Source organism: Myxine glutinosa, chromosome 1 (genome assembly GCF_964187855.1).
Source record: "Myxine glutinosa chromosome 1, kmMyxGlut1.1, whole genome shotgun sequence".
In the NCBI taxonomy this organism is placed as follows: Eukaryota; Metazoa; Chordata; class Myxini; order Myxiniformes; family Myxinidae; genus Myxine; species Myxine glutinosa.
In genome coordinates, this window is record NC_136261.1 from 55612322 (window position 1) to 55640138 (window position 27817).

Consider the following 27817-nt stretch of genomic DNA (forward strand, 5'->3'; position numbering starts at 1 on the left):
TATTTTATTCCCCATGGAGAGTTCTTTACAATGAGCCATGTCTCAATTTTTTCTGTTCAGTACTTTCGGAGATATAGAGGTGCAACGTTTTTTGGTTTTTCCAAGATGGCGGCCGAACCACGTCACCGATTACGTCATCAATTGGGCACAGTCTATTCCAGGGCAAGACCAATATGTGTGCAAAGTTTGGCGATTCTACATGCAACGGTGTAGACGCAGTGCTGCAAACAGACAGACAGACAGACAAACAGACAAACAGACAAATGAAAAATCGGTCAGAGACCGAGGACTTGCCGGAATGTACTTTTTTATTGGCCATTGAGGACAAATATGGTGGTCGAACCACGTGACCGATGACGTCATCATTAACATATTTTATTCCCCATGGAGAGTTCTTTACAACGAGCCATGTGTCAATTTTTTCTATTCAGTACTTTCGGAGATATAGAGGTGCAAAGTTTTTCGGTTTTTCCAAGATGGCGGCCGAACCACGTGACTGATGACGTCATCATTAACATTTTATTCCCCATGGAGAGTTCTTTACAATGAGCCATGTCTCAATTTTTTATATTCAGCACATTCAGAGATATGGAGGTGCAAAATTTTTCGGTTTTTCCAAGATGGCGGCCGAACCACGTGACATATGACGTCATCATTAACAAATTTTATTCCCCATGGAGAGTTCTTTACAATGAGCCATGTCTCAATTTTTTCTGTTCAGCACTTTTGGAGATATAGTGGTGCAAAGTTTTGCCGTTTTTCCAAGATGGTGGCCGACCACGTGACATATGACATCATCATTAACATATTTTATTCCCCATGGAGAGTTCTTTACAATGAGCCATGTCTCAATTTTTTCTGTTCAGCACTTTTGGAGATTTAGTGGTGCAAAGTTTTGCCGTTTTTCCAAGATGGCGGCCGACCACGTGACTGATGACGTCATCACTAACATATTTTATTCCCCATGGAGAGTTCTTTACAATGAGCCATGTCTCAATTATTTCTGTTCACCACTTTTGGAGATATAGTGGTGCAAAGTTTTGCCGTTTTTCCAAGATGGCGGCCGACCACGTGACATATGACATCATCATCAACATATTTTATTCCCCATGGAGAGTTCTTTACAATGAGCCATGTCTCAATTTTATCTGTTCAGCACTTTTGGAGATATAGTGGCGCAATGTTTTGCCGTTTTTCCAAGATGGCGACCGAACCACGTGACTGATGACGTCATCATTTACATATTTTATTCCCCATGGAGAGTTCTTTACAATGAGCCATACCTCAATTTTTTCTATTCAGGACTGTTGGAGATGTGGAGGTGCAGAGTTTTTCGGTTTTTCCAAGATGGCGGCCGAACCACGTGACCGATGACATCATCATTAACATATTTTGTTCCCCATGGAGAGTTCTTTACAATGAGCAGTCTCAATTTTTTCTATTCAGCACTTTCGGAGATATGGAGGTGCTAAGTTTTTCGGTTTTTCCAAGATGGCGGCCGACCACGTGACTGATGACGTCATCATTAACATATTTTATTCCCCATGGAGAGTTCTTTACAATGAGCCATGTCTCAATTTTTTCTGTTCAGCACTTTTGGAGATATAGTGGTGCAAATTTTTGCCGTTTTTCCAAGATGGCGGCCGACCACGTGACATATGACGTCATCATTAACATATTTTATTCCCCATGGAGAGTTCTTTATAATGAGCCATGTCTCAATTTTTTCTGTTCAGCACTTTTGGAGATATAGTGGCGCAACGTTTTGCCGTTTTTCCAAGATGGCGCCCGAACCACGTGACTGATGACGTCATCATTTACATATTTTATTCCCCATGGAGAGTTCTTTACAATGAGCCATGTGTCAATTTTTTCTGTACAGTACTTTCGGAGATATAGAGGTGCAAAGTTTTTCGGTTTTTCCAAGATGGCGGCCGAACCACGTCACCGATGACGTCATCATTTGGGCACAGTCTATTCCAGGGCAAGACCAATATGTGTGCAAAGTTTGGCGATTCTCCGTGCAACGGTGTAGATGCAGTGCTGCAAACAGACAGACAGACAAACAGACAGACAAACAGACAAACGAACAGATCAACATACTTGCCGGAAAAATTTTTCCGGCAAGTAACAAACGAACAGATCAACATACTTGCCGGAATTTTTTCCGGCAAGTAACAAACGAACAGATCAACATACTTGCCGGAAGCTTTTCCGGCAAGTAACAAACAAACGAACAGATCAACATACTTGCCGGAATCTTTTCCGGCAAGTAACAAACCAACCGATCAACATACTTGCCGGAATCTTTTCCGGCAAGTAACAAACAGACAAACCAACCAATCAACATACTTGCCGGAATCTTTTCCGGCAAGTAATAAAATAATTCTCATATCCGAATAATTATTCATATCTTCACCAAAATCGAATCGATTAGTCCTCGTCAGACACCCAACCGGTCCACCAAGTGTCGTCCAAACCCGTCCACAACTTTTTGAGATATCCTGCTATGTATTGTTTTTGGCCCAATCTCCCAATGGTGAAGAATCACTTAAAAAATTCTAGTAGCCGGATCCGAATCCGGATCTTCACTAAAATCGAATCATTTCATCCTTGTCACATATGCTACATCGCTGCCAAATTTCGTCTGAATCCGTCCACAACATTGAGATATTTTGCTCACAAACAAACAAACAAACAAACAAACAAAGACAGACCAGAAATCGGTCAGATGCCGAGGACTTGCAGGAATGTACTTTTTTATTGACCTTGAGTTTGACCTTTCAAGGTCACTCAAGTTCAAAGGTCATGGTGCCAAATGAAATGTCGTATGTGACTTCATATATGTCAGCAACAGTAAGTGTATGCATATCTCTTGTACTTTTCGAGTTATAGTGGTTTGAAATATATTTTAAATGAAAACTCGACCCCCCTGATTTCAAGTTTTGGGTGACCTTGAGCTTGACCTTGGGCCTAGAGAGTTAAAAATTGGGCACAGTTTTTCCAGGGCAAGGCAAATATGTATGTGTGTAAAATATGGCGATGCTATGCGCAACGATGTAGACGTAGTACTGCGCACAAACAGACAGACGGACAGACAAACCAACCAACCAACATACTTGCCGGAATTTTTTTTCCGGCAAGTAACAAACGGACAGACAGACAGGGGTGAAAACTTAACCTCCATCCACCTTTGGTGGCAGAGGTAAATAAAATAGCACCGCAAAGTGGGCGTAACCCCTCAGCCCATGCATGGTGAAAGGAAGCATTGATGATCATTTGATATTTGAAGCGAAGTTGTATACCGAGTAGGAACTGCAAGTAATGAAATTTTCGCCCATGAACAAATAAACCCATTTCGCGCCCATGAACCTTCCTCTACTCAACCCCAACACACACTGCAAAAATGGATTTACTCGGACAAGCCGTTCTGCTCAAAATTGACAGAAACCAATTTAAAGATGGCTACCGTTGCGGCCATATTGAAAATCGCAGCGTGCCCACGAACCTTCCTCTACTCAACCTCAACACACACTGCAAAAATGGATTTAATCTGACAAGCCGTTCTGCTCAAAATTGACGGAAAACAATTTCAAGATGGCTACCATGGCGGCCATATTGAAAACCGCAGCGCGCCCATTTTCGAAAGGAACCTTCCTCTACTCAACCCCAAAACACACTGCAAAAATGGATTTAATCTGACAAGCCGTTCTGCTCAAAATTGACGGAAACCAATTTCAAGATGGCTGCTGTGGCGGCCATATTGAATATCGCAGCAGGCCCATTTTCGAAAGGCACCTTCCTCTACTCAACCCCAACACAAACTACAAAAATGAATTTAATCGGACTGGCCGTTCTGCTCGAAATGGACGGAAGCCAAAAGTTGACGGACGCCCGGACGCCCACCCGCCCGGACGACGCCCGTGACGACAATACCCCCTTAGCCCATTGGGCTGAGGGCTGAAAAGGAATACAACAGATATAAATGTTAGGAAAGATGTGACATTGCTATCTTGGTGTTTACACAAAACCTGTTGGCACAAATTAAATATTGGATCTCCAGTTTATGAAGGATAAATAAGTAGCACGCTTTGGCACAGGAATCACAGATATGCGTGGGTAACCTTTAAGCAGGTGAGGATGAAAATACTGGGCAGGGAAGAGGCACGAATGAGCCAGCGCCAACCCAGCGTGGGGATCATGATGGTTGCCCCGAGCACGAGCAGGCTGCAACCCACAACCCAGAAAATCTATGCGACAAGGTCACGCAAGGACAGCATTTGTATTTATTTTGTGTTCACGTTTCCTGGACAACATATTAAAAAATAAACCAAAACCATGATTACTAAAGAGAAAGTAAACCCAAAATCCAAAATGAACAAGTACTGTACTGCATTTGATCAGTCTCACTTGGCATTAGCAGATATTTAAAAAACAAGAGGATATACCTGTCAAAGAAAACAAGAGGATATACCTGTAACAAGCAGATATAAAAAAACAAAACAAGAGGATATACCTGTCAAAGACAGATGATGGGTTGGTATGGGATTTGATAGGCTAGATAACATCAAGAGGAAGGTATTGAGTATGTCGTGGAAGTGGTTTGGGACTCAAGACCAATGACCGGAAAACAGGTTTACAAAAGATCCAGACTTTATTAACTGGTTGTTCACTTTCATTCCAATACCAAATAACTACCGTTTAACTCAATGGACCAGGTAACTCTATCCGCATAGTCCCTCTTCCTTGGCCGATGTCTTCTCCGCAGCGCCGTACTCGTGGTACGCATTCATTCCATCGGGCAGAGCTTCTGAGGACAAGTGTGTCGAGTCAAGGAGATGTTCACTCTTTTATGGGCACCGCAGTATTAATCCTTCCTCCGCTAATCCTAATCCGTTCTCCGCAAACGTTACTCGGTCGCCTCACTGGCACCAGCTCACTCCCCTCCTGCTGAGAGTTCCATTTACCTCACAATAGGGGGGTGCTCTAGCCCGGGGCTGTCACCAGGTGAACAAGAGCTCACCACGTTCGTGCACATTCCTGACATTCATTTACGAAATCGTCTATCTGCTTCGTTACCAGTCCCAATCAATGAGTTACCAGTCCCAATCAATGAGTTACATTTCCACAATTCCCTCATCTTTTTGTTTTTGTTTATATTAACCATTAATCTAAACATCAATATAAGTAAACAATCAATCACTGCAAGTAAACATCAATACAAGTATAAGTAAATAATCAATATCTACAAGTAAATATCCATACAAGTACTCAAACCACAACTTTGGTAATTAAATTCCCTTAGGCATACACCGTCATCCTGCAAGAATCACAAAACATTTCGTTGGTCATTGACTCCTTCCATATTGTTCAATCTATTGCATTTGCATCACAAATATCTTTTCAAAACAACACTTCACCATCACCAAGATACAACAATTTCACTACATTTTCAAGTTTTGTAAAGCATCTGCACCATCTGGCAAAAACGTTTGCCTCCACACAAATGTTGACTTTGTTTGAAAGGAAGGGCTGATCACTTGTGTTTGAATCCAGGTATGAAACATTTTCTGTCTTCATAACACCTGCACTACTTCGTGTAGGATTTCGCTGTTGTGGTAACAGTGCGGAGTCATAGACTGACCCTGCTCTCCATGTAGCATTCTTGCCACTTTTGATGTAAACCATAGTAATTCCTGAACAAGGCCTTCGCCCAGTTGTAGTCGACTTGCCTCCTCCCTCATTGTGAGTGGGCAGCAAGTATTGGTGTGACGTTGATTGGCCAGCAAGATGTGGAACAGGGATGCCGGATGCATCCACAATGATGTTGGGACCATGGTGTTCAGGTCATTCATGGTCCATACCAGGAGCAACCAGCAGAATTGCGCACAGCTGTTGTGACAAGGGCACAGCCGTTTGTTTGCAGCTCCATGCTGGTTCCCCGGAAGTTGGTGAAGTAATAACATATGTCCCCGCATTTCACAGAGGTTGCAGGTAAAATGTCGTTGTCCTGCAACTTCTGATGTGATGAATGTTCGAAGCCTTCAAACAAGAGTAAGTGATCGCCTTCCTTTCATATGTTGCAGTGTGATCCAGGCAAATGGTCACATAAATTTCCTTGGTGAAGGTAAGCATCCATCTCCAAGTTACACGGGAGAATGTCTTCATCATTCTTTGAGAAAGAGGGTGTATGCCGCGATTAACTTCATTTTAGCCACAAATTTTCTTTCTCGAACTTCTTCCGAATTCCGTTAGCACTCCCTTCAAAATGTGATCTCGTCTTATCCTTATGTTCAGTCACATCTGAATCTGCTTTCCACACACACTGAATCAGATAGGGTACATCTTACCATGAAATCAGCATAATCATGTATGTCTTCCGACAGTTTCACATTCAACAATTTGTTGTTTTTCCTAAAAACATTTAAAAGTTATATTCATTTATATGCGTCACACAAATAATATTCAATCAGGTATGTATTTTACTACTAAACTAAGAATAGCATCCACAAATGCTTTCAGGTTAATATAGTTCAAAAATTAACTCATGCAGGTATTTTAGCACTACTCTAAGAAAATAAATTGTATATGATTACAATCACAAACGGGAATATCTAATTCCCAACAACAATTTTCCCAAACCAACAAATTAAGCATAATGTATTATTACCATAATTCCTCCCCACTTTTTCTTTCTCCTTTTTTTTTTTTTTTTTTTTTTTTTAACAGTGTGTCACTCGTGGTGATATGAGTTCACTGATCTTGTAATTGACACAACTCATAACATTGTCGTTATGCCATTATCTTAATTCTACTGTATTCATTTGCAACATCACTTGATTTAATCTTTTAATCTCAGTATTTATGTCGCCATAAAAGTCTTCCTCTTGTGGTTCCACATTTCTTTCCTCATTTGTCACTTCATGCGTTATCATCGTGTTGTTGGTTACTTTATTCAAACACACCGTCACTAAGGCTTTCAAGCAAGCCACCACTAAAACAATTGTCAATATAACTACTAAACCAACAAACAAGTATTTGAGTATCTTAGCTGCTACTCCTCCAAATGTGTTTCCCAACCATGCAAAGGCACCCCCTTTTATATAATCGTGGTATCTTGCTCCCTCTTGTCCCACCTCTAGCCATCTGTAAAACATGTGAGCTACCCCTTGTATATGTTCATACCTATAACATAATTATATGTCAATGACATTCAACATTATATACCAAACTAACAAGCTTCCTAAAAGGTAAATAAAGAAAATCCCTTAATATGTAACCTAAATCAGATTATTTGGCTTACCCTGATCCCCCTATCTCCCAGGGTCGAACTAAATCCCCTAATCATGAGTGTAGTTGTGATACATTATCCCTCATGTTGCGCTAATATCAGTAGATAATGGTATGTCATTGAGGCAAATAAATGTCACTATCTTCCCTAATTCAAGTAGGAATATTAAATGTTGAAATTGTAATGTTTATCAATGCAAGGGGTGTTAAAATGTAATTCAAATGAATGTAAATTACGACTATCATTTATCCGCCACTGAATGTTCTGCTGGGCTGCTAGGTGCAGCCTCATTTTCTGTGGGATCGTCCACCTTAGCCCCATGTGCTTGCTTGCAATGAGAGGTATGAATCCAACTTTCTATTTTGGGTCCATATTTGTTTCTATTCTTATCAATCTCCTATGGTTTATCAATTCGTTCCAAGATACCGCAACCAAAGGTTTTAACCAATGCTCTACCAAACTATTTCCAATGTGAACAAAAATGCCAGTGAAACAATGATTCGAAGAATTAACTTCAAGGGGTCAATAAATTTATTCTATAACCAGATCTAATTTTCCCATCCAATAGTTTGCTTTGCCACATGTCATATTATAACACTTTAATAAACCTTCGAAAAATGTTTCCCATCTCAACAAATTTCCTTTTTACAAATAGCCATGTGTAACTTACGTATTTAACTACAATTTCCTCTCAATTTGTTTGGCCTAACTGGCCGCAAAAGTGGCTGCCAGCATGCAGTACCGCTTTTTATCTACCAAGGAAGTGCTTGTCCACACAAGACCTCTACCAAAATGTTGTTTGTAAAAACAAATCTGGGATTTCTGATTACATGGATGCACACTCTCAGGACATTTTCAGGCTGCTGTTAACAATTCACTATGATAAATTAATTCCTTTACCCACAATCAAATAATTAGTACAAATTGAGGATATTATCCCTATCACATTCATTTATAGATTCATTATGTTGGATCTAATTTTTTTTTTCCCAATAATTTTCCACTGCTGTAAGGAAGAACAATAGCTCTCATAAGTCTTAGTAATATCGTACTTAATTTACCCAGCATCGAAGAATTTATTTACTATCCATTCTCATTTGTTAACCAGTGACTTTGTTTGAACTCCAGAACTCAAAACTCACAATAGTTCAAACCAGCAAAATTTCCTTTACTATTTTCCCATATCATTTATGCCTTATACACATCCATACATACAGCCCAATTTATATTCTGATAAAATTTAAGTTTATATCTATCTATAATTCCAGTAATCTCTGTGTGTATGTATGTATGTATGTATGTATGTATGTCTGTGACCGCTGTTTCTCGACAACCACGGGTCCGATATACTTTAAACTTGCCAGGTATATTGCTGGGGACCCGAGGATGTGCCTTTTCAAGGTTTCATATTAATCGGACAAGTAGTTACCGAGCTATGTCCAAAAAACGATTCAACCAATCAGAGAGCAGCGAGCTATCACGTGTGCCGAACGTGGCGAACAGACTCTGCCTCGGACGGCACATTTGAGAGCGTATTCATTTATTTCACGTTGGCAAACTATGTTGGCATTCAACTATCTTTTAAAACTAATTAAAACTAATTTGTGATTCATCGTAACTGCGATTTGCGACCTTCCGGACAGTGAAGACTTCACTTCCGGCAGCCAATCACAGAACGCGTTGTTGCGAGCCGAGCCGAGCGCGTGCGCCATTACGGTTCGTAATTCGATTTCTTCCGGAGAAAATAATAATTTCTCGATTTCTTATGCGCATTATTTCTCCCAGAGCGAAGGGCGGAAGCGAAGAGCGTTGTTTTTTTTGTTTACGGGCGTACGGGCGTACGGGCGGGGTAGAGCGTACGGGTAGCGTTTTTTTTTTTTTTTGGCAAGGAACGGGCACCCACGTACGGGCATGCCCTAGTATATATAAAATCCATGAGCACAATACTCTGGGAAGTCAGTGTAAGACCTCTCCAAAATTTGGCTAATTTTGTACTCCCACATTTTTATGAAGCTCATATCCATAAATAGCTTTGATTCTCATATAAATTCTATCACAATGAAATCCCAAGATTACTCCCAATTTTTACTATTAATGAATAGCTGCTCATAACTCAGCAAATCAAATCTTTATTCTCCATCTCCCTTGACGAAAGTGATAATTTTCATAATCAAATTATATTTCTATTTTTTTATTTTACGAATTCTCTCGATATGCGATCCCATCCCCATGGAACTATCTATTTTCAGACAAGGCACACTGTCGGTGTCAACAATCTTGTAAGATTGATACACAAAAACAAAAACACTAACATTGACACACAAAATACCCACACACGCATGCATTATGCATATTTGTTTGCGATGGAACCCTTATTTACAGATCAAGATGGGTGTCAATTTTATTTCAATTTCATAAAATTTGTCCATCAAATTTAAAATGCTAATACACAAATAGACTAAAAGTCTATTCTTAGAAAACCCCTATGATGTCACATTGAAATTACCCTTTCAGTTTCCACAATAATTTATCCAAATTTGACTACCCACCCATTTGTATGTCAGTCGACCACTGACCTATCAATCGTGCGGAACAATAGTCCGAAATTCCCACCTGATAATCATGTGACTCTTGTCACTTGGTTTGCCAAAAAAATTGCAAAGCAATTGTTCCAAACTTTGTAAATTTAAAATTTTGTGCCCAACATAAAAGATCCAATTTCGGCATTTGATCAATTAATTATCAATTTGCTTACAAGCAAAAGAAAAAATGAATAATTCTTGCTCCGAAAACTTTTCAGACACAAGAATCATCGACAGTTATTCATGTTTGTCCAGTAATCTAATTTGTTGAGGCCAATCGTCATTTGGGATTTGTCGCAATGAAAGCCTAATCGTTGTCTGAGGTATCGGTCAGCACTGGTACCCTTGATCTTCGTTTACCCTATGAACTTGTCTTCCTTTTGGTATACGGACATCCTCTTTTCCAATGTCCCATCCGTCCACACTTGAAACACCGGTTTCTGTCATTGCCTGGTCTGTGCACCTGTGCACTTGTATTGCTGGGCTGCATCTCTACATCCCTGAGTTGCCACTGCAATCTCTCGTTATCTCCTGAAACACGAAAAAATTCTCTGTATCGTCCTTTTGGGGGAGACAACTGGAAATCAGATGGGACAACTGTCACTTTCATTCCTAATTTCGAGGGCAGTTGTGCATTTGTCTCCTCCACTGTAACCTGTATCCTTCTTATTTTAAGTTCTAGATCCGTTATCCGTTCTTGCTGTTCCCGTTGTCTGGATTCACCATCCCAAAGATGGAATGCAAGCCAGTCTACCGTTAGATTCTGTCTCTTCCTGGCTTTCAATCTTTGTTCCAATCTTTTCAATCGACTTCGCTCAAATGTACCATCTCTTGGAAACTCCTCAGCATTTCCCTTTGTCCACAAATACCAATTCTCGACCTGCCTTATTGCTTCGGCACCATAACGGTCATACATATGATATGTACAAGTATCATTTTTTGTGGAATCTCTGGTTGTCCTTGTGTATTCTTGCAGGCTCCATTTCCCAATTCCGCCTTTTATCAAAGTAGCGTTGGATGTGTTGTAGCTTGTTCCTCTGAAGCTTCACTCGTACCTCCAGGAAGGATCTCTCCACCTGTTCAAACGGTGATTTCCAGAGAATCTCTCTCACCTGTGGCTTTTGCACAATCCAATCTCACAGATCAGTATTTGCAGATGAGCCAGAGGGTCAGTATGAAATGGGTGAATCCTCAGGTGTCCGCTCTGTTGAAGGGGAAATCACACAATGGTAACCGCACATATATATCTATATATAAACTCACCACCTTGCTCAATTTTCCAAGGTTGTCTTCACATTGATAATATCTCACAAAGATATTAAAGCTTCTTTCTTGAGACCGCATTTTCATCAATCAAACAATCAATATATTCAATTCAATTTATTCAGTTCAATTTATTCAGTTAAATTTATTCAATTAAATTTATTCAGTTCAATTTATTCAGTTAAATTTATTCAATTAAATTTATTCAGTTCAATTCATTCAGTTAAATTTATTCAATTAAATTTATTCAGTTTTTTTTTTTTTTTTTTTTTTTGTATACAAGATCGAGGCTCGTGAAAGAGCGAACATTAATCACACAGAAAGACAAACCGACACATAAAACATATAACATCGGGAGCGGTAGACAAGATGGGGAGAGAGGGGGAAGGACACAAACACAACATTTGAGAGCAGGGACCGAGAGACATGGAGACATCGAGAGATCTGAGAGAGGGCGAGGGCTTTGGGGGGGGGGGGGCATGGGAAGGGGGCGGTGGGTGAGGTAAAAAACATATGGACACTGCCAGGACTTCCAGGAAAGAAGTTGGAATTTCAAACAAGGTGGATCTGGGGTGAATTAGCGGGGGTAGAAAAGATCAAGGTTTTGGATGGGGGAAGATAAGAGATGGTGGTGAACAGCTGTTTTAAAGACCTGGAGGGAGGAGTGGGATTGAAGGGAGTGAGGGAGTTTGTTCCAGAGGCGGGAGAAAAGAGGAATGAAAGAGTGAAGGTGAGCAGAGAGCCGAGATTTCGGCAGTTTAACCATCAGAGGGTTGCTGGCAGATCTTGTGCGACCTGTAGGAATATTTGGGGGACAGAGCACAGAGAGAGCTGGGGGTGCAAGGCCGGAGAGGAGTCGGTAGAAGACAGAAAGACCACCTACCTGCCTGCGGTGAGTGAGTGAAAGGCCCTCAGAGATAGCTTCATCGCGGGAGATTCCAATAATTCTGAAAGCTTTGGTTTCAACAGCGTGAAGCCGAGCTAGGTGTGAGGCAGGAGCACCGGCCCATAGGGGAGAACAGTATTCCATTGAGCTGCGGATGAAAGCCTTGTATGTGGTGAGGAGCTCAGGTGTGCCGAGGAAGGACTTCGCACGACGGAGGATGCCCAGTCGGCGACTGGCTTTGGAGGCCAGCTTGGAAATGTGGTTTTCCCAAGAAAGATCATGGCAGATAGTGAGACCCAAAATCTTGAGCGACAGAACTTCTTGGAGAGGATTGTTGAGAAAGTAGATGGGAGGGTTGTCCAGTCGATCTTTTCGGAGAGACATAGTAAGAGTGTGAGATTTGTCAGGATTGAAAGACATGTTCCACTTGTTTGACCAGTCTGTGATTTTGTCCAGGTCTTCAGAGAGTGAGGAGGCAGCAGACTGCCGATCTGAGGGAAGAGGAATGGAGCGGCAGAGAGTGGAGTCATCAGCAAAGAGATAGAGAGGATTTTCGAGAGAGTCAGAGAGATCATTGATGAAGACCAGAAAAAGCACGGGGCCCAGAACACTGCCTTGGGGAACTCCAGCCTGAACAGGAAGAGGAGATGAGAGAAACCCATTCAGGGCCACACGTTGACGACGACTAGAGAGGAAGTCCGCCAGCCATGTGTGGAGATTTCCATGGATACCAAAGGAGGAGAGTTTGGTGAGCAGAGCGGGGTGCCAGACCGTGTCGAAGGCACGTGATATGTCGAGGGAGACAGCTCTAATTTCCTGTTTGGCATTGAGGACCTCCATCCATTGTTGAGACAGCAGAAGCAGCATGTCCAGAGTAGAGTGACCTGGTATGAAACCAAATTGATGATCAGAGATCAAGCCATTGGAGAAGAGGAAAGACTTCATATCCAAAGCAATGATGGATTCCATGACTTTGCTGATAATTGGGAGAAGGCTGATTGGTCTGTAGTTGCTAGGATCTGTTTTTGCACTTTTTTTGTGCAAAGCGGTGATGTTGGCTGATTTCCAAGCAGATGGCAGTTGACCTTGAGCAAAAGAGAGGGTGAAGAGAACAGAGAGAGGGTGAGATAGAGCGGCAGAGCAGGATTTTAGGACCCGTGGGCTGATGCCGTCGGGTCCAGTTGCAGAATCAGAGTCGAGGGTTGACAGAAACTTTTCCACCTTGTCAGGAGGAAAGGACACGGAGTCCAGGAGCAGCAGGGTACGACTGGGTATGGTGGGTACAGAGAGGGATGGGTTTGGGACACAAGATTTAGAGGCAAACACAGAGTTGAGGCATTCAGCTTTTTCACGTGCGGAGTCAGCTGTGTAGCCGTTTGAGGTAAGGGAGGGGATGGAGGGGGAACAAACACCAGAAACGGATTTGACCAGACGCCACCAGGATTTGGAAGAGGGAGACAGATAAGAGAGTTCGATCTTGAGAACGGAGAGATATTGTTTCCTGGCTCTCCTGAGGGTGGACACACACTTGTTTCGGGCTTTGTGAAAGGAAATGAGATTTCCTTCCGTTGGATTTGCTTTCCAGGAGACGAAGGCAAGTTGTTTCTGGGCAACAGCCTCACCACAAGATTCCGTGTACCATGGACGGGAGGAAGGGTATGACAACTGAAGACGAGATGGGATAAATCTGTGCATGAGAGAGAGCAATTTACTTTGGAAGAATTCCCAGGATGAGTTGATATCAGAGGTGGTAGAGATGGGAGACCAGTCCAGATGATTGATGGCTGCTTGAAGACCGTGCCAGTTGGCCTGAGTGAAATGCCAGACTCGTCGACGCTGAGCAGGCTCCCTGAGGATGGTCAGAGAGATGTCCACTTTAACAAGGACATGATCAGATGATCCGATCGGAGCAGAAGAAGAGCAGCAGACATTTTCAGGGAAGTTAGTCATAACCAAGTCCAGAAGAGAAGATGTTCCGTTGACTGAGATCCGGGTCGGGAAATTGACAGATTGTGTCAGTCCCAGTGAGTCGCAGAAGTCCTTTGCTGAAGAGCCATGGCTGGTGAGAGAGGTACCCACACCCAGCCAACTGGCATGGTGACAATTGAAATCACCACATATGAGGAAGAGAGAGTTGGGATGAGTAGATAGAAGTTGGTCCATATCATCAGACAGCGAGATGTAGATGGAGTCATCACTGTTTGGTGGACGGTACAACACACATATGAACAAGAGGTGGGAGCGAAGGGGAAGCCGTAGCCAGAGGTATTCCTGGGGGTGAGGTGGAGAGAGTGCAGTGCAGGGCGAGTGAGGAAGAGAGTTTTTGATAAAGATAGCAACCCCGCCTCCAGGACGAGGCTCAGGTCTATCATACCGGAGGAGGGAGTAGCCCGGGAGAGATACTATGGAATCAGAGACATCATAAAGGAGGAAAGTTTCTGTTAAGCAGATCACGTCTGGTTTGACAGAAGCAACCTGTATGGAGAGATCAGTTAAGTTTGAACGAAGGCCCCGGATGTTTGAGGTCCATACCATTAATGAAGAGGAAGGGGGAGCATCAGATACAGAACAGGGGGGAGGAGGGGTAGGGTAAGATGTGGAAGAGGTGGAAGAGATAGGGAGAGCTGTTGAAGGTGTGTCAGAGATTTCAGTTCAATTTATTCACTTAAATTTATTCAATTAAATTTATTCAGTTCAATTCAATTATTCAATTTCAATTAATTTATCAATATTCATCAATAAATCAATTTAATCATTTTGGATGACTCCTTGCATAAGCCCTTTCCCCAATGATGTCAGGACAGGTCCATCTATTGACTGAGATTGAAGATCATCGGTCGTCACCTCTGGTTCATACCTCATGTCAATTGACGAATCACTGTTCTGTCCTAGGGTCATATCTGACATATTTTCCCATTTTGCCTGGTCTCCACAAATTTTCTTTGCAACCACTAAAGGCAACTCATCCTTCATTTGTGAGACTACCAAAATGGATGGCAGATATTAAAGTTCTTTGGGAAAAATATCTCATCATTTTTCTTTTAATAGTACCCAAAATCTCTTGGCAATATAAATTTCATAAAACTCCTGAAATGGGACTGTCAAATTCCTTCAATCATGCTAAATTTTGAAACTCCATCGCTTGTAATACCTAATTTATCCCATAGGGCTTGAAAGTTCTTTTCCAAGTTCGTGCAATCATTCTGCATTGGAACCCTATGATATCATTCATAATAATCATCATGATTTTATAATCATGGTCATAACATAATCATCTATTTGAAAAACAAACATTTCCTTTATCACCACAGCTATGTGGTATAATCAACAATAAAATAAACTGTACATAGCAAAAGGCTACCTCCTGACCACTTAGTATTCCTATTGACAATAAGTCATAACAATATCGAATAATCATTAAACAATTAAAAGAAAAATCGCTTCTACTGCTCCAGCCGCAGCATTCGTCATTTTGTCTGCTCATTTGCGTGACCAAAACGAAATAAAGGGAGCTCAACCATTACACGGCGCTTTTAATGGCGCATGCCATAGGAACTCAACGCAATTTCGACTCGGCCAGAAAAACGAGCAAATTTTGCAGGGTGTTAACTGGAATTAGTCGTGAAAATATATGCAAAATACACAAAAATATACATCCACAAAAATAAACAACAAACCCAAACAAACCCAAGGTCGACCATATTACATAATATTACACCATTTCAGGTGACATGAGAAAATCGTCATGATTGCTGAAATGTTCCGGGGTTTATACACACCTTAAAGAGGTATGCTTTGTGGTGTTGCCCTCTCCCACGTTTAATTAAATTAACCATAAACATTTCTTCCGTTCAACAGAACAAACATTTCCTATATCATGACATGCATGTCTTCAAAAATTACCATTTCAGCATCGTATTGATTGCTGAAATGTTCCAGGGTTTATACACACCTTAAAGAGGTATGCTTTGTGGTGTTGCCCTCTCCCACATTGAATTTATTAACCATAAACATTTCTTCCGTTCAACAGAACAAACATTTCCTATATCATGACATGCATGTCTTCAAAAATACCATTTCAGCATCGTATTGATTGCTGAAATGTTCCAGGGTTTATACACACCTTAAAGAGGTATGCTTTGTGGTGTTGCCCTCTCCCACATTGAATTTATTAACCATAAACATTTCTTCCGTTCAACAGAACAAACATTTCCTATATCATGACATGTGCATGTCTACAAAAATTGTATGACCACGAGAACAATGAACAGAAAGAGTGAAAGGTAAAAGTAAAACTAATTAAAACTGCGGGCAGTGATGATCCGGGGACCATACCGCTCCATCCTGATTGGACGGGTGCATGCCAGAGTCGTTAACAACGACAGTCCAGATCCGATTGTTCAAAATTTCAACTCAATCGATCGGAAAATGAACGCAGGGATGCATTTTAAAGGTTTTCAAGAAATCCACCATGGCCGCCATGTCACGTGACTTATGATGTCATAATTAATATATGCATCCAATCAAGTGACTTACGATGATTGGTCAAGGTATCGAGCTCATCTGACCAACGGTTTGGCCTGCAGGTCGACACCAAGTTCATGGTCAGAAGAGAAAGAAATGTAATTAATTAAATAAGTACTTCATTAATTTCTAATAATGAAATAACTCGTGAATTCTCATCCGATTCACTTAACATTTGAGTGTTCCCAAAACGTTGAAGCAAAACGTTGCAACAACGAAAGTGAAACGTTGTAACGACGTTGTGGAAACGTTAGCAAAACCCAACATTTGAATGTTCCCAAAACGTTGGAGCAAAACGTTGCAACAACGAAAGTGAAACGTTGTAGCGACGTTGTGGAAACGTTAGCAAAACCCAACTTTTGAATGTTCCCAAAACGTTGGAGCAAAACGTTGCAACAACGAAAGTGAAACGTTGTAGCGACGTTGTGGAAACGTTAGCAAAACCCAACATTTGAATGTTCCCAAAACGTTGGAGCAAAACGTTGCAACAACGAAAGTGAAACGTTGTAGCGACGTTGTGGAAACGTCAGCAAAACCCAACATTTGAATGTTCCCAAAACGTTGGAGCAAAACGTTGCAACAACGAAAGTGAAACGTTGTAGCGACGTTGTGGAAACGTTAGCAAAACCCAACATTTGAATGTTCCCAAAACGTTGGAGCAAAACGTTGCAACAATGTCTCTATGTCTGTCTCTTTCTCTGTCTATCTCTCTCTCTCTGTCTGTCTATCTCTCTGTCTGTCTCTCTGTCTGTCTATCTCTCTCTGTCTATCTCTCTGTCTGTCTGTCTGTCTCTCTCTATGTCTGTCTCTTTCTCTGTCTATCTCTCTCTCTCTGTCTGTCTATCTCTCTCTGTCTGTCTATCTCTCTGTCTGTCTGTCTCTCTCTCTGTCTGTCTATCCCTCTCTGTCTATCTCTCTCTGTCTGTCTGTCTCTCTCTTTCTGTCTATCTCTCTGTCTGTCTGTCTCTCTCTCTGTCTATCTCTCTCTGTCTGTCTGTCTCTCTCTCTGTCTATCTCTCTCTGTCTATCTCTCTCTGTCTGTCTCTCTCTCTTTCTGTCTATCTCTCTGTCTGTCTGTCTCTCTCTCTGTCTCTCTCTATGTCTGTCTCTTTCTCTGTCTATCTCTCTCTGTCTGTCTATCTCTCTGTCTGTCTCTGTCTGTCTGTGTCTCTCTCTGTCTGTCTCTCTCTGTCTATCTCTCTCTCTGTCTGTCTGCGTCTCTCTCTGACTGTCTGCGTCTCTCTCTGTCTGTCTGTCTCTCTCTGTCTATCTCTCTCTGTCTGTCTATGTCTCACTCTCTCTGTCTGTCTATCTCTCTGTCTGTCTGTCTCTTTCTCTGTCTATCTCTCTCTCTGTCTGTCTATCTCTGTCTGTCTCTGTCTGTCTGTGTCTCTCTCTGTCTATCTCTCTCTCTCTGTCTGTCTTTCTCTATTTCTGTCTATCTCTCTGTCTGTCTGTCTCTCTCTCTGTCTATCTCTCTCTGTCTGTCTGTCTCTGTCTGTCTGTCTCTCTGTCTCTCTCTATGTCTGTCTCTTTCTCTGTCTATCTCTCTCTCTCTGTCTGTCTATCTCTCTCTGTCCGTCTATGTCTCTCTCTCTCTGTCTGTCTCTGTCTGTCTGTGTGTCTCTCTGTCTATCTCTCTCTCTCTGTCTGTCTTTCTCTCTTTCTGTCTATCTCTCTGTCTGTCTGTCTCTCTGTCTATCTCTCTCTGTCTATCTCTCTCTGTCTGTCTGTCTCTCTGTCTCTCTCTATGTCTGTCTCTTTCTCTGTCTATCTCTCTCTCTCTGTCTGTCTATCTCTCTGTCTGTCTCTCTCTGTCTGTCTGTGTCTCTCTCTCTCTGTCTGTCTTTCATTAAGCGTGAAGCATGTCTCAAAAGCTTAGTGATGGACCTGGACAAAATTTGATGCAGATTTTGGTGTTTAACCAGGATAAATTTGGAACAGCCCTTAAACTAACACCAAGCAGATCAATTTTTTTTTTTTTTTTGAAGCTTAATCGCAGATAAATCTTTCACCTTTCAATAAAATATTTGTACCAACCAAATCTGCGAGCATGGGGCGCAGAGAAAATACACAAAAAACAATAACCCTGCAGCAACAACTTCAACTTAGGTTGAGGTTGAGGGTTCACACAAACGCTTTGCTTCTCGCAAAGCATCCGCCAATGGGAACTAAAGGGAGGGGAAGGAGCGGGAGCAAGAGACAGGTAGCCGGAATGAACATGAGGGACAATGAGGGACAGTGAGGGAGTGTCGGTATGCAATTTTCATCCAATCGCCATCTTTCATAATAATTCTGGACCGGCATGAGATGGCGTTGTCTGTCATTAATTTATATGTTGATCGAACGAGTTTTAGGTGTTTTAGAAAATGGCGGGAAACCTTGTACCCACGGCTTTGGTCCTACACAATTTCGTTTAATTTATCTAAATCCCACTAGCCGTACCACAGATATGAGCACATTGGAATAGGGGAAAATATAAAGTGCGATTTTCATCCAATTTGAATGAGAGAGAAAAAATATCTGTATTCCAAGTGCTAAACAAATGTACCGGCCTTACAAGACTTGGGAGCAAATGGACGCATGGTGCACTCATGCTCCGTTTGCTCCCAGGTCACAGTAAGGCCCTTAATGACCAGCGTCGACCTGGCGCATTTTATTTAGACCGCATAAAATACGTATTTACAAAAATCATTTTCCGATTGGGTAATGACAAATGACATTATCACAGACAAATCAAGCCCCACACCACCTCCTCCACCATGTATGTACAAGAACTAAACGCAGGTTCGTAGATCATATTTTGGACAAGAATAACAAAGAATAACTCTTACCTTCTCAGATATTGTGTCCAATTTGACCCCTATCTGGCTCGCCAAATTGTCGTGGAAGTGGTTTGGGACTCAAGACCAATGACCGGAAAACAGGTTTACAAAAGCTCCAGACTTTATTAACTGGTTGTTCACTTTCATTCCAATACCAAATAACTACCGTTTAACTCAATGGACCAGGTAACTCTATCCGCATAGTCCCTCTTCCTTGGCCGATGTCTTCTCCGCAGCGCCGTACTCGTGGTACGCGTTCATTCCATCGGGCAGAGCTTCTGAGGACAAGTGTGTCGAGTCAAGGAGATGTTCACTCTTTTATGGGCACCGCAGTATTAATCCTTCCTCCGCTAATCCTAATCCGTTCTCCGCAAACGTTACTCGGTCGCCTCACTGGCACCAGCTCGCTCCCCTCCTGCTGCGAGTTCCATTTACCTCACAATAGGGGGGTGCTCTAGCCCGGGGCTGTCACCAGGTGAACAAGAGCTCACCACGTTCGTGCACATTCCTGACATTCATTTACGAAATCGTCTATCTGCTTCGTTACCAGTCCCAATCAATGAGTTACCAGTCCCAATCAATGAGTTACATTTCCACAAGTATATGGAAGGGAAGCAGGAGGCAAAAAAAAACCCTGCGAATAAATACTTTACTAAACACTGCCAATAAAGGTACTTTTCCACACTGATTAGCATCACAACTCTGATCTTCTTATGCATATTTCCATTTCATTGCTTTGCCACCTTTATTCAGAAAGGGCTTTTTGACAGCAACTCGCCCATGGAGACCACTTTCGATAAGAGACCATTTCATAGAAGAGATCTCCTCTTATGAAACACTGGGATGACAGTTTATAGCCAGGTTGGGATTTCAACCCACGCCTGATAGCTTAGAGCCGAGTGTGCATACCTCTCTGGCAACCTTCATATATATATATATATATATATATATATATATATATATATATATATATATATATATATATATATATATATATATATATATATATATATATACGTATATATATATATATATATATATATATATATATATATATATATATATATATTATAATAGGCGAAGGTGATTCTGTCCGTCTGTCTGGGGGTGTGGCTTAGTCCGTTTGCAGAGTAGCTCCACCCATAGCTCCACCCATTCTTGGAGAGGCTTCATGCAAACAAATATCCACCATTTTATTACCTCGAATGGCTTTGAGGCCTGTTTAGTTAGGCCCAAGCTGTCTTTCTCTCTCACACAGGTTTATTTCAATTCTAATTCGATATATCATTTCATTTTTAACAGTCGCTAACATAGTGTTAGACTCGGTTGAAAAAAAACGGGAAGAGAATCCCAAGAAAGTTTCCGTTTATAGAACGAAATGATTTCTCAAAGGCCTGTAAACTAAAGCCCATTCATTGAGAGTCACCCTCACGATTTTATCTCGAATTCACCTTCTGATTTAATTTTTATCGATGGTTTTAGACTCGGTGTTAGAAATAATTGAGAACATTCACGCACACACGGGAAATTGCCGAGATATATTTATAAAAATCGCGCCAGATACACGAAAATACACCGCCTAAAATAACATTCGGGGAAAATGTCGAATTATATTAAAAATTCGCTTTTTCTTTTCCGTTAAGATATATTACTTTTACATTTTATGAGAGTCGGCACAAAAACGACATATATATCTTCGTTCCTTCTTATTTCATTCAACATTATTATCCGGAAGTAAAATATGTTTCAGGAAATTACCGAGAGATATTTCTTCGTTTTTTATTTATTAGAACTTATGTGCGCATACACTTTAAATAGGTTTATTTGAAATCTTTATTTTTCAAAATGTAATTTACTTGCCATTTGTCATTTGATAATTACGAGACACTTCCTCTTGAGGATCGTGACAATTCATGCGTTGCGTGGAAACTTCCATTTCCAAAATGAATGCGACGGTCGATGAAGAACGCAGACTTGAACAGGATGCAGCAAGAAAACGAATGAGACGGGCGAACGAGTCCGTCGACGAACGTCAATGCAGACTTGAACATGATGTAGCAAGAGCGGCACAGAGACCGCACGAGACGGGAGAACCGCACAGAATGCTGCTGCAACAACGATGAGGAGGGTTGGAGAGGAGCGAGGGGTTGGAGAGGAGCGAGGGGTTGGAGAGGAGCGAGGGGTTGGAGAGCGAGGAGCGAGGGGTTGGAGAGCGAGGAGCGAGGGGTTGTAGAGCGAGGAGCGAGGGGTTGGAGAGCGAGGAGCGAGGGGTTGGAGAGCAAAGAGCTAGGGGTTGGAGAGTGAAGAGCAAGGAGTTGGAGAGTGTGGGCCGATTGGAGATGAGAGTGAGGGCCGATTGGAGCGGAGAGTGAGGGGCGATTGGAGCGGAGAGTGAGGGCCGATTGGAGTGGAGAGGAGTGTGAGGAGGTATTGGAGAGGAGTGTGAGGAGGTATTGGAGAGGAGTGTGAGGAGGTATTGGAGAGGAGTGTGAGGAGGTATTGGAGAGGAGTGTGAGGGGTTGGAGAGGAGTGTGAGGGCTTGGAGAGGAGTGTGAGGGGTTGGCGAGGAGTGTGAGGAGGTATTGGAGAGGACTGTGAGGAGGTATTGGAGAGGAGTGTAAGGAGGTATTGGAGAGGAGTGTGAGGCAGTATTGGAGAGGAGTGTGAGGAGGTATTGGAGAGGAGTGTGAGGAGGTATTGGAGAGGCGTGTGAGGAGGTGTTGGAGAGGAGTGTGAGGATGTGTTGGAGAGGAGCGTGAGGAGGTGTTGGAGAGGAGCGTGAGGAGGTGTTGGAGAAGAGCGAGGGGTTGGAGAGTGAGGAGCGATTGGAGAGCAGAGTGAGGAGCAATTGGAGAGGAGAGTGAGGCGCGATTGGAGAGGTGAGTGAGGCGTGATTGGAGGGGAGTATGAGGAATTGAAGATGAGTGTGAGGGATTTGAGAGGAGTGTGAGGGATTGGAGCGGAGTGTGAGGGATTGGAGAGGAGTGTGACGGATTGGAGAGGAGTGTGAGGGATTGGAGAGGAGTGTGAGGGATTGGAGAGGAGTGTGAGGGACTGGAGAGGAGTGTGAGGGATTGGAGAGGAGTGTGAGGGATTGGAGAGGAGTGTGAGGGATTGGAGAGGAGTGTGAGGGATTTTAGAGGAGTGAGGGATTGGAGAGGAGTGTTAGGGATTGCAGAGGAGTGTGAGGGATTTGAGAGGAGTGTGAATGATTGGAGAGGAGTGTGACTGGTTGGAGAGGAGTGTGAGGAGTTGGAGAGGAGAGGAGTGTGAGGGGTTGGAGAGGAGTGAGGCATTGGAGAGGAGTGTGAGGGTTGGAGAGGAGTGTGAGGGATTGGAGAGGAGTGTGAGGGATTGGAGAGGAGTGTGAGGAGGTGTTGGAGATGAGCGAGGGGTTGGAGAGGAGCGAGGGGTTGGAGAGGAGCAAGGGGTTGGAGAGTGAGCAGCTATTGGAGAGGCGAGTGAGGAGCGATTGGGGAGGCGAGTGAGGAGCGATTGGAGAGGAGAGTGAGGAGCAATTGGAGAGGTGTGAGGCGTGATTGGAGAGGCAAGTGAGGCGCGACTGGAGGGGAGTATGAGGAATTGAAGAGGAGTGTGAGGGATTTTAGAGGAGTGTGAGGAATTGGAGAGGAGTGTGCGGGAATTGAGAGGAGTGTGAGGGATTTGAGAGGAGTGTGAGGGATTTCAGAGGAGTTTGAGGGATTGGAGAGGAGTGTGAGGGATTGGAGAGGAGTGTGAGGGATTGGAGAGGAGTGTGAGGGATTGGAGAGGAGTGTGAATGGTTGGAGAGGAGTGTGAATGGTTGGAGAGGAGTGTGAGGGGTTGGAGAGGAGTGTGAGGGGTTGTAGAGGAGTGTGAGGGGTTGGTGAGGAGTGTGAGGGGTTGGTGAGGAGTGTGAGGGGTTGGTGAGGAGTGTGAGGGGTTGGTGAGGAGTGTGAGGGGTTGGAGAGGAGTGTGAGGAGGTATTGGAGAGGAATGTGAGGAGGTATTGGAGAGGAGTGTGAGGAGGTATTTGAGAGGAGTGTGAGGAGGTATTGGAGAGGAGTGTGATGAGGTATTGGAGAGGAGTGTGAGGAGGTATTGGAGAGGAGTGTGAGGAGGTATTGGAGAGGAGTGCGAGGAGGTATTGGAGAGGAGTGTGAGGAGGTATTGGAAAAGAGTGTGAGGAGGTATTGGAGAGGAGTGTGAGGAGGCATTGGAGAGGAGTGTGAGGAGGTATTGGAGAGGAGTGTGAGGAGGAGTGGCATTGGAGAGGCATGAGGGTGGAGAGGAGTGAGGGGTCACATATTATGTGAAATAAATAAATTGTGTTCATTACACCATTTTAACCATTTTGTAAAATTTAATGTGCAGCATCTAAATCAAGATGTTCAAATGTCACACACGTCCATACCCGTGGGATTCCCACGGATGACCCCACTAGTGTATATATATATATATATATATATATATATATATATATATATATATATATATATATATATATATATATATATATATATATAATCGTTAGATTAAATAAGACGCGGACGTAGCTTCAGGACGTCGATCTTTAATTGTCGACAAGCTTTCGACCAACAAAGGTCTTCTTCTGAGTCAGCCCCAAGTTCAACGGAAGACTTGGGGCTGACTCAGAAGAAGACCTTTGTTGGTCGAAAGCTTGTCGACAATTAAAGATCGACGTCCTGAAGCTACGTCCGCGTCTTATTTAATCTAACGATTTATTTATTCAATACAAATGAGACGCCCTGCTCGTACTTTGGAGTTTCTACTATTTCTTACAGTTATATATATATATATATATATATATATATATATATATATATATATATATATATATATATATATATATATATATACACACACAGACTTGGCATTTAATATGGAATATTTTTTTTGTGGGGATGAACTTACTTTTCAAGATGACTTAGAACCAAACGTTCATTGGAATTATGTTGAAATTATTCTAGATTTTGTTAATGTGACCTTTAAAAGAAACAAAAACCACATTTGACATTTCGAAGCAAATAAATTGATCCTTGAAAGTGATGCAAACTGATATCGAACTCAATTCATGGACAGTACTGTGTTAAACTTCTGTACGTTTTCCAGAAGTATCTCTTTATTTTGCACATTAGCCAAAAATTTTTTAACAAAAACAAAAGTTAAATTACGACTGGGATTACGGACAGTAAAATTACAGCTCAGTACTTCGTGTAACCCCCACGAGCATTCAGGAGAGCACGTACACGTTGAGGCATGCTGTTCACGAGATTTGCCAAGGTTTGGACAGGAATCGCTTGCCATGCAGTGACAATAGCCTGCTGCAATTCAAGCACAGAGGCAGGCTGCTGGTCCAAGTTGTCGATTTGACGCGTTAATTCTGCCCACAAGTTCTCTATCAGATTCATATCCGGGGACATGGCAGGCCACTCAATATGCTCTACACCATGGTCAGCAAGAAAGTGTTGGATCATGCAAGCACGATGAGGCCATGCATTGTCATCTTGGAAGACAAAGTTTCCTCGAAAGGCTGCACGAACAAATGAAAGCAATGTTTCTTCCAGAATGGCCCTGTACTTGAACTGGTTCAGGTTTCCATTAAGAACAACCAGGTCAGTTTTGCCCCCTGCATGAAAAGCAGCCCAAACGGTCACCCCACCACTTCCAGCTTGGACTCTTGGCACTATACAATCTTCGTTGTAGGCTTCATGCACTTGCCTGCGCACTCGGACGTGGCCATCTTGACGATAGACCAGAAATCTAGACTCGTCACTGAAGATCATGTGATTCCAGTGTCCTGGCTGCCATTGACGGTGCTCTCTGGCCCACTGCAATCGGCGCTGGCGGTGTTGTCTGGTCAGACGTGCCTTTCTCAGGGGACGCCTGGCACGATAGCCTGCTTGAACCAGTCGTTGGTTGACTAGCCTTCTGGATACAGGCACATTTGTCAGTTGCTGCCACTCAGCCCTAAGCCGATTAGCTGACTTGGTACGGCCATTGCGGACTAATCGGTGCAGCTGGCGATCATCCCTCCTTGTGGTTCTGTGGGGACGTCCTGGCCTCGGTATTGGAGTAGGGACACCCCCCTGAGCATTTCGTTTCAGGATATTTGACACATGACCTTGAGTGATGCCATACTGCCAAGCAATAGCACGCTGTTTCATGCCGGAATTTCGTAAAGCCACCACTAAATGACAAACAGCATTGTCGAGTTGACGGACCATCTCCAGGGGAAGTGGCAATAACTTTTGTAGACGTGCAGCAGTTGTTTTCCACTAATACAGAACGCAACAACCCTTATATACCCGATTGTGAAGCCAATCGTCAAATGTACCTGTCCGTACATTTTGTCACGCCACCTGTGATATAATCCTGTTATTGACTTCTTGCTGTGACAGACAATCAGTGACATGGTTCTTTTAACGAAGAAATCACCGAAGCGTAAAAGAAACTCACCAGATTGATATACTGAGTTAAGAAAGTAAACCCAAGTCAAGAAAAAATATATATTCCATATTAAATGCCAAGTCTGTGTATATATATATATATATATATGTATATGTATATATATATGTATATGTATATATATATGTATATATATATATATATATATGTATATATATATAGATATGTATATATATATGTATATATATATATATCAGTCACTATGCGACCTTCATATCATCAGTGGAGAACCGCCAGCAAGGTGTCCCATACAGCTGCTGCTGCACCTTGCTGGGAGCGATAAGCACCGCCTGCCACGCGGTGACGTTATCTCTGGTATCCACTCATCATATGGAGTCGACCTGGTTGCGGTTGGGAGTTACTAAAAATGGAATCTGTAATCTGGTTCTCCAACCTAATGAGCGGACAACATGACGTCATCGCCATGCACGTCCGCCTTGCCTGCAAAGTTCCAGAGGAACCATCCATTGGAGGTTCCATGATTGTCATGGGGATTGTCATGTTCCATATATATATATATATATATATATATATATATATATATTGTTACAGACGCGGGTTTTAGATGTTATATTGACCGAGCGGTGGTGTATTTAACCGCGTCCGAACAGTTACTCCCCGATTAAAACCCGATTCCACCCGACGTTGACCAGATCGCCCCACAGAGATTCAATCGGGAAATCTCTAAAGCGACCGAAAGAGAATGAAAAAGAAGAAGAAGAAGAATACGGAGGAAGAACAGATTTTATTATACACACACAAGCAATGGATGGAAGAAGCAGTAACACAGCGAATCGTTAACTTACACTATTCATTTTTACTTAGCCCCAAGACAACGAGCAGGACAGGACGTTCACACTTACACAGGGGATAATGCGGGCAGGTAAGGCTTGAGATGGATTGCTTGAGAGGGAGGCCGCAGTTCGCAATTCCTCGCGGTTTTGGCGGGAAACCCTCCGTCGTGTCTCCACTGCGGTAGACGTCACGCGCTGGTTCGGCACACCTGCTCCTCTTCTGGGGGTGGGGCCGTCTCCCTCCTTTCAGCGCGTCTCTCCAAAGCTGGTTTCCTTGCCGAGTACCTCTCCTCTTTGGCTTGGAGCGTTTCGCATCTCACCGCCTCTTTTTGGTGCAGCCTCTTTGCTCCTCTCCCAGGGTCATCATCTCCAAGCAGTCCCTTGCAGTCGCTTTTATCACCTCGAGCGAAATCAAGCCGCCGACTCCGAGGGGCACGCCTACCGGGTCACTCACCGCGGTGTTGATTGGCTGTTAGGGCTGGTTCACTCCTTCCCTCTTATGATGAGGTGGAGACACGCCTTTCTTCCCCAACCTTACCTCGTCGCCAATGGTGGTTTGAAGAAAACCGGCCAAAATGCGGAAGGCAATTGGAAGGGAGGTTTTGGGGAAATTGGAAGAGCCTACGCTTATTTTGTTTGATACAATGTAAAGTCAATCTAGTGGGAAAACACATACTTAGCCTACATGGAATAAGGAAATACACTATTTAAAAGATATATCGTGACCTGCGTGTACTTTTCATGCAATTAACTAGGACGCTGACTGCGACCATTATTTACATTACAGGGTGGTACCGTACGTTTGTAACGTTCACATTGTAACGTTTCCACATTTGTTACACGGCACCCTCCTTTCTTCAGGCCCGTGCTCGGGCCTATTAGACTTTAACTTAGTGTGACACGTAGGTGTAATTCCCTCTACAATTAACCTGACCCTGAGTGTGACAATCTTAAAACACAAATAAGTATGTCCATCTATTGCATTGCACCCTGTCTAACAGACTCAAGCCCACAGCTAACCGAATTACGGAATTATTCTCAAACTATACATTTACGGTGGGGAGCATTATTTACAATGACGTGATTTCTTATTTACAACGCATCCCAGGACCTGTGTTTTTTTTCTTTTTTTTTTCTTTTTAGGGAACAAGAGAAAGAAATTCCTGTTGGGAGGGAGGAGACAG

At 42.8% G+C, this 27817-nt stretch overlaps 1 protein-coding gene across 11 annotated transcripts in view; it reads right to left on the minus strand.

Moving 5' to 3' along the window:
- Nucleotides 1-27817, minus strand: part of SVOPL (SVOP like) — a 306199-nt gene that overhangs the window by 213331 nt on the left and 65051 nt on the right. For all 11 annotated transcript variants that reach the window (XR_013622418.1, XR_013622419.1, XM_078772099.1 and 8 more), the window contains one exon: nt 4125-4250. Coding sequence is in view for 9 of the 11 variants with exons in the window: in XM_078772099.1 (XP_078628225.1) it covers nt 4125-4250 (126 nt within the window). In the remaining 2 variants the exon portion in view is untranslated. The remainder of the gene's footprint in view (nt 1-4124; nt 4251-27817) is intronic.